General features: G+C 28.9%; 1 protein-coding gene across 1 annotated transcript in view; it reads left to right on the forward strand.

Moving 5' to 3' along the window:
* Positions 1-8,020, forward strand: part of LOC106467814 (protein scribble homolog) — a 96,061-nt gene that overhangs the window by 76,124 nt on the left and 11,917 nt on the right. The window contains exons 31-36 of the mRNA XM_022396009.1: positions 953-1,042; positions 2,652-2,816; positions 4,255-4,428; positions 5,434-5,467; positions 5,748-5,906; positions 6,927-7,053. Of these exons, the coding sequence (XP_022251717.1) occupies positions 953-1,042; positions 2,652-2,816; positions 4,255-4,428; positions 5,434-5,467; positions 5,748-5,906; positions 6,927-7,053 (749 nt within the window). The remainder of the gene's footprint in view (positions 1-952; positions 1,043-2,651; positions 2,817-4,254; positions 4,429-5,433; positions 5,468-5,747; positions 5,907-6,926; positions 7,054-8,020) is intronic.

Here is an 8,020-nt window from a genome sequence, read left to right on the forward strand (position 1 = left end):
AACAACATACAAGGACATATGTTGAAATAAACTTGTTTGAAAGTTCAAAGATATGATATTCAAGTACCAAAAACTTTCTTACTGTCATATCTACAGTAATGTTGGAAAGCGGCTGCGCTGGAATGAACGATAGTGACCATCAACAGGCATGATAGTTTATGGCAAATGTACAAAGTTCACGCTGCTGACCTCATGATTTATTTGGCATAATAAACAAAAGTATGACTGCAATGAAACATAAGCTTGAAATAAAAACACATTTATGAAACAAAATTAAAATGTTTTTTTATGTACATATATAAACATGAAATCTGAGTTAAAAATACTCATTTATTGTTTAGGTTTACTTAGAAATATTAGTGATTATTAAAAAAATTAGAAATAGATAAAATTTGCATTTTATGGAGGATACAATTTTTGGGGAATTTCAAAATAATGTATTAAAACATTAAAAGTAATAAGTTCAAATCTGTAGCAAATATAAATATTGTAATCATTTCTTATAAATACGTTGCATTATGATCTTTAATATCTTGGAAAATTACATTAGGAAATAAAACCTAAATTTATTAAAAGTAACAGGCTTTATGTTTCTTAAACTACGTGCTTTTATAAAAGTTCTTATGAAGTTTCAAACAATTTCATCCACTAGTTTTATTGTTGGAATGAAATATAGCAAGACTTGCATTGGCTGCTCAGAAAGTTAGTAGCTGGTGGTCATTGGGTTAATAATGGGTTTCTGCATCTAGTTCACTGTATTAAAAAAAAAGCATGTAGACTTCATTCTTTATTGAGATTTTGTGTGAATACAGAAGCATCAGTTGTCTATACAAAAGACTGAAGTTGCAGAGCTTCATAACTCAGTTACTTCTTATGTTTGAAAGCAGAATAGTAGACTTTTCAAAAATTGTAGCTGTTAAGGTATGGTAATTGAAACTTCTTTTTGCTTTAGAATCAGTCAAGACAAGATCAACTTCAAGATGAAGATACAAGAAGCTTCCACTCTCTTCCTTCAAATGGAGCTATGGTCACAACATCATTGGTAAAGTTTTGTTCAACATCAACAATGAGAACTATTAAGATATAATATTTTTGGCAAATTGGATTAACTCTTTCCATATGGGCTTGGTCGAATCAGTATGGATTAAAACCTTAGCTTTCTATTTGTTATAGATAATATAGAGAGTGTAAGAGATGGGCATAGCAAGTGGGTCTATTTTATGGCTCTGTAATGATATATGACTGAAGGATATAAACATTATACTTTGCCTGAGGTATAACAACATTATAATGAGTAGTTTACATTAAATATCATACGTCTTAGAGGAATGGTAAATTAGAGAAGAGGGGATCCCTAGAGAGCAGATGTCACAATTCTCAAAAAAGGGAAATTAAGGATTTTTTTTTAACATTACCTTATAAAATTAAGAACTTAAAATATATGTAATGTTAAAATTTGGATTATTAGCTATGTTTTATGCCAATTTTATTTATATACCATGATAAGAAAGTAGTTAAGTTAAATTTTAAATGTAACTCAGTAAATCCGTCTGACATGCACACAAAATGATTCCCCTTCGGAAAGGGTTAAACATGATTAACCCTAAAACATAATGTTAACTCTAGTAATTTTGACAGTAACAAATGTTAAAACTATAAGGATATTTTTTTTAGTAATAACTTTTTTCTCAGGTCCTTTTGAGTGATATCAGTAAATATATTTTGGTGCATGCCCATCAAAACTTGAACATCTGCTCTTATTAAAGTAATCAGTAAATTTTGAATTAATCTGAAAAATAGTTTGGAAAAATTAAAAATTGGTGATGACAAATTATTTTATTTGTTGTTGTCTGTATTGCATGAACCCATGTAGATACTTAGGATGTATATAAAGTAAAAACATATATTGTTAACAGAACATCAGCCAAAAATTATTGATCAACTAACATGACTAGCAGTATGGTTTAATAATTTTGGCTTGTCTATTTGAAAATAGTTCAAACATTATAATAATTTCTTTATTTTGCCTTTTTTTCAAATGTGTTACAACTGTATGCTGAAAATCTTACTGAAAAACTTGTCTAACATGTTTTCACATTGTTATTTTAGTGACCAAGGTATTCTTAGTTTTGTTTGCTTCTGTCAATGAATATTGTTCAGGATTACCGTTATTACAAAACAGAGAATATCTATTAATGTTGCTGGATTTTTTTTTTTGACAATTCACACATTTTGTTGCTTTAACTTACAAAATGTGTCGTATATTGTTAAGATCATAATTGATATCAGTATTTGTCATTATTAGCCTTTATATCATATCACGTTAAAAAGTGTTTAACAGAACACATTGTACATATGACTAAAGCATCTGTGGCATTTTTTTGTAATTTTATGCTCTATAATGTATCAAAGAAAATTCAGAATATATCAAAAACTTCTAAAGTATTAAAAATATTTATAAAGCACCTTAAAAGTTCCTCAGTACTTGTTTATATCAAAACAAACAATTCTATTAAAAGTTTTTGAAAGAACCTATGTGTGGCTTGTAAAGTTTATTGCGACAGATAACAGAATGTTTCATTATAATCCTGTATTTATCTAAGTATTTTCTATATATTTAATTATGGATACTTTCTCACACAACAAATTAGAAGGTTGAAGATCAAGATAAAGTTTCGGCTGAGCTTCCAAGCATCATCAAACCATTTCCAGTAGTTGAAGATGATAATAGTCCAGTTCACCTAAGAGAACCCAAGCCACATATCTCCGACTCGTTTACAAATACCACCCTATTTTCTGTACACCAGACAAGCACGGTAATTCTTTACTACACTGTATTTGTGTTAGGAAATAGTTAGCAATGAAAATTTCTGTGATCTTTTAGCTGCCTACTATTGTTTGTATAGAAGTATCTTTTCTCACCGAGAAAGTAAAAACTCAGTAGCTTCAGTTTATATGACTCTTTTAAAGGTTACATGATCTTGATCTAGTAGATTGTTCCTGGTGTTACATAAGTAGCCTCTTGGATTCTTCAACATTAATGTCTTTTTTTAGTTCTTGTCACTGATCTAGCTGTTGATCTGTATATTTTATGCTTTTGTTATTATCAGTATTATCTGACACGATTATATCAAACCCTGTATAACAACTTTAAACTTGATAATGGACCATAAACTAGTTTATGCCTTTTTATAATATGAAAGTTTTGTCTTTAGTACAATAGCCAGGCATGTAAAAGCTCACAATTTCATCAAGAACTTTTCTCAATTTTTAAAAAGATAGTTTTTTTTTCACGCATTGTCCTGTATTGATATTTATCTTACAAGAACAATCATTACTCTAAAAAAAAACATTTAAAGTTATAGTATTTTTATTGTATCATATTAAAAAGCTTATTTTTTTTTAGACTATTCAACAGTTAGTTACACGTGGGTAAAAATGTATGTAAATCTATGAAATTACTGCACCAGTCACTTATTTTATATCACTGTTTAATATATGGTATTCAACATAAAAGTGTTCACAGTTTATTGTTCTTTGAGTGAGTTTGTTTTATTGTTTTACAAGTCAATTTAATTTGGGATATAACTTGCCTAATTTTTTTCAGTATGAAAAAAGTTTTCTTTGAGCACATGTTTACAGTGACATCATCAACACTTGCATGATGTCATAATTATTTTATGAATTTTGTCAGTGTCTTTCTAGACTAACCTGTGCAGAATATATGAGGATGTGTTTTCTGAATTGTCTGTAGAAACTCAGCTGATATTTTATGTATCAGCTTATTGGTGTGTTGTTTTTTGCCAAAAATGAAAACAAAAGCTATTGTGATGGTACATATGTTCTTCATTTTTGAATTAACAAATTTTTAAGTATTTCAATTGTTTAACACAATTTGTTTAGTTTCTAACTGGGTGTAGAATAGTTGTCTTACAAATGTACATGTTATATTTTTAATGGATTTCCAAATTTAATTTTAAAATTATTAGTTTTCTGTTTGTTTTTTCAAATAAATGAAGTAATCATATAGCAGCAAAGACTATAAAGTAATTAAATGTATGCTTTGGTTTTGGTGTAACGCTTGTGACAACAATGGTAAAGTAGTTTCTGCCAACTTTAGTACTGTATTTTCTTTTTGTTCTTTTTTTAGATCAGAAGTGACCAAGTTATCCTAATCAATAATTTAGTTTAAATATTCAAGTTTTCTATCGTGTATCAGAAAGTAATACTTTTCTGTCTATAAATTGTTTTTAGCCTTTAGGATGCAAGAATCCCCCCACCCACACTTCATACCCTCCCATCCCACCTAAACCTCTCATTCTAGACACCAGTGGTTTGAACAGTAGCAACAACAGTTCGCCAGTTGTTGATCCCATTGGATTCTCTAGGCTGCCTGGTGCCAAACCTCCTATAGCTCCACGTCCAAAGGTTATTTCATTTTTGTGTATTATCATGATTTTAAATCTATATAGGCTGATTTGTTAACAGTTGTCTAGATTGATGTAATATATATATATATATATGTTTTGTATTTTTATATTCTTGTCTGAATGTGGAAACAAAATGTAGTTAATTTTATATCAAGCCTAAAATGCATACAAAAACATTACTAGATGAAATATTTTATTGATGTTTGTTGCAAATTTCTATATTACTTCCAAAACCAAATAATATCATTATTAGTTATCTCATTCATTACAAAACAGAAATAAACAAATACTAGTGATTTGCATGCAACATTACAGTTTAAAGTTCTGGCTTGAAAACATGCTGCTAGTTCCAGAAGTTTGATGTAGATATTTAGTATAACAACAAGATTTTGATAGATATAGGTATCAGTTAGGTTGATTATCTTCTGAAATTATATATTAACCCTAGAACTACTGATGAGAGTTGGGGTTGAATATATTTTTATAAACTATTTAAGCAAGAAATTGTTTATGGGTCCACTGATTTGTTGGTTAGATCAGTCATGCAAAAATATTTAAATAAATATACCCTCAAAATTGCAATTAATCCTGTTAATTACTTCTAGGGTCTATTATGTATTTTACAAAGAAAGAGTGATTTTACCCATTTTATTTTATTTTTTGTCAATGTTATAACAGACATAAAACATAAAATTACTGAACAGAATGTAATATTTTGACCTCACGTGTATAAAAACATCTTAGTAATTTGAGTGTTAAAACATGTTCATATGTAAATTTCATTCAACAAAATATGAGTTTTTTAAGTACATAATATTTGTAGTATATTAAATTATTTCTATCACATAAAAAAGATATTTTGTTAGCTCTTATGTAATCTAATAGTTATGATAATGAAGTGAATGTTCAAGATCAACTTGATTAATGTTGAAAAAATAAAGGTAAAACTCGCTATTTTGAAATGCCAGAAGCACCTTAAATTTGGTTCCAATACTATATGTAGATGATTATTAATATGTCTCGGACCAAGGAAAACAGTATGACTTCCAAATCATATGGCATAAGTCCTGAAACTGAACATTTTTTAAACCAACTCAAATATTGCTATGCACTTTGATGTTGAAAGTGAAATCTATTTAAAATGAAATAAAACAAGCCTTTCTAGATCTATAGAAGGAAAAACATATCTAGTGAACAGTTCAATGAGCAGAAAAAGCTAGTTATATAGGTTTTGAATTTTAGATGATAATGTATAGGTTTGATAGCATTCTTTTTTTTCTTTTTTAATTTTCTTTTCACTGATGTATGAATGTTTAGAATTTGGAAAAAAAGTGAATGATGGAAATCCAGAAAGACTGACTTTTAGTGAGAAGAAGCGACGATTTGAGCAAGATACAAAACCCACTTCAAGCTCTGAGAAAAAACACTTTAGTTATCTTTCGGAAGATGAGATTAGTAAAATGCAAGAAGAAGAAGGTAGGTCTAATGTGATCATTAGACAAATATCTAGATATCTGTTCTGTTACATTTTCAGTTGAATAATATTTTCAATATCAGACTATACCTTAGGTGACTTCCCTTCTCCAAAAATGAAGCAGACAAATCTTTAAAAAAATTTTTCATTATTAAGAAGACTCAATTTTTTGTTTTTTTATATATTTTTACCACTAAGATGAAATAAATGTTTTGTAATTAGTACAGTCTTAAGTTAAAGCTTGTGTACTCTCATAAGTATCAAGGAATGTGATGTCGTTAGGCCTACTTTAGTGTATGTATAAAAACTGGCTTTCAAGTCGATAGTTATGTAGATCATGTGTAGTGGTGTAGTAAATAGTTATGTTATGTAGTGGTTTTTATTGTATTATAAATTTATCGAGAAATTACTTTCGTATTTTAAAAGGTAGTGTGTGGTTTTATGTAGGAAAAATTTAAGCGTTCCTAATTATTATGCTGTGTTTTTGAAGTGTGTTTCAGATAGGAGTTATTAATTTTTATTATGAAAATTTCATAGGTGACATTATACTCACCACCAAGCTGGAAAATATTAAGGGAATTTCTAGCTAAATTTTTAAAATGTTGAAATAGATTTGAAAGAGTGTTGATGATTAAAGTGTCCAATTTTTTATTTTATACTAGAAATTAGGTGCCTGTGCTTCATTTTTGTTAGCTTAGAAAAGCATGTGTAACTTATATAAATATCAGGTTTTTTTGTTACATCTTTTCTATTCCAACTAACTTGAAAGTTGATTTTTAAGTTAAAACTCTGAAGGATATTGTTTGATTACATTATTTTTTCCTGTATAAAAGCATTTGCTACCACTGTTGGAGGATAGCCTTAAAATGCTTCTCTGAATGCTAATATGCCAAACACTGAAGGCAGAATACCTTCATTAATACACCCCCTTTCCAAAAAACTAGATCTGCCTTTGAAAGAAGGCAATGTAAATCAACACATTAGCTCTTGAAATAAGTAAAACTGAATTTGTTTTTTAACAGAGAGAAAAATGGCCTCCATGACTACGGATCAGCTTCACTCCTTCCACTTGCTGGAAGATGAGGAAGAAGATGAAGATGAGGAGGACACAAGACGTATGAACAGTTATGGACCAGATGAGGTCGACAGGTGAGAAAACATTTTGTGTACAAACCTGATTTCAGAATAATTGCTATTATAAGATCAGTGTGTTTATAGCCACATAAGTAGCTCTCATAGGTCAAACAAGGAGTTTTGTGTTTAAAGTATGTTGTGACAGAAATTGATATTAAGATATAAGTTTCACTGTATAGGCTTCACAATGTTTTCGAAATTGAATTTTTTCAAAAATATGCATATAACATTTGTAGGATGTGGTTGTTACAAGTATAATGCTTTATTTCATTTGTTCATTTTGAAGAATTCTTATTGAAAACAGTGTTTACGAAATTTAAGTTGTCAATCTCAGCCACACATAGGGAAACTACCATATATTTCTTTTCATTTATAATTTATGTATGTGTATGCAAACACACAGTATTAACATGGTGCTTTGATCTAACCATGTACCACTTCTATATCATGTTTAACATCTTGTAGTTACCAAACCATATCACACTTAATGTGTACTTAAGTTTTTACAGGGCTTATTCTGTTGGTGGTTATTTTAAAGACTGAAAATATTTATAAATGAGGTTTAACTGGTCATTGTACCATATGTAAGATGTGGTGTAGCTTTAATGCACAGTATTATCTTGTTTGAATATAACTGCTTGATGACTAACAAGATCTGTTTATGAAGAGGCTTAACTCTTTCAGCATGGGCTCATTCCCTGGGATCAACCTTGTAAACATTGTGCTTTTTATAGTTTTCATGCTATAACTTTTAAATTACTAAGCATGTGTTAACGAAATTTGGCAGATTATCAGTAAACATTACAATGCTTTCACATGCAAAATAAAAATTTTTTTATTAAGTCTTAAGGTTTGTTAAGCAATATTTTCTCATGTCCTTTTTTTTTTCTTTTTGCTATGTTGCCTATCCAACATGCAAAGTAATTTTCATTTTAAGATTAAAAATACTTTTGTGCATCAGTAAAATTTTCAAATTTCACAT

Source organism: Limulus polyphemus, unplaced genomic scaffold, assembly GCF_000517525.1.
Source record: "Limulus polyphemus unplaced genomic scaffold, Limulus_polyphemus-2.1.2 Scaffold2751, whole genome shotgun sequence".
NCBI classification, from domain to species: domain Eukaryota; kingdom Metazoa; phylum Arthropoda; class Merostomata; order Xiphosura; family Limulidae; genus Limulus; species Limulus polyphemus.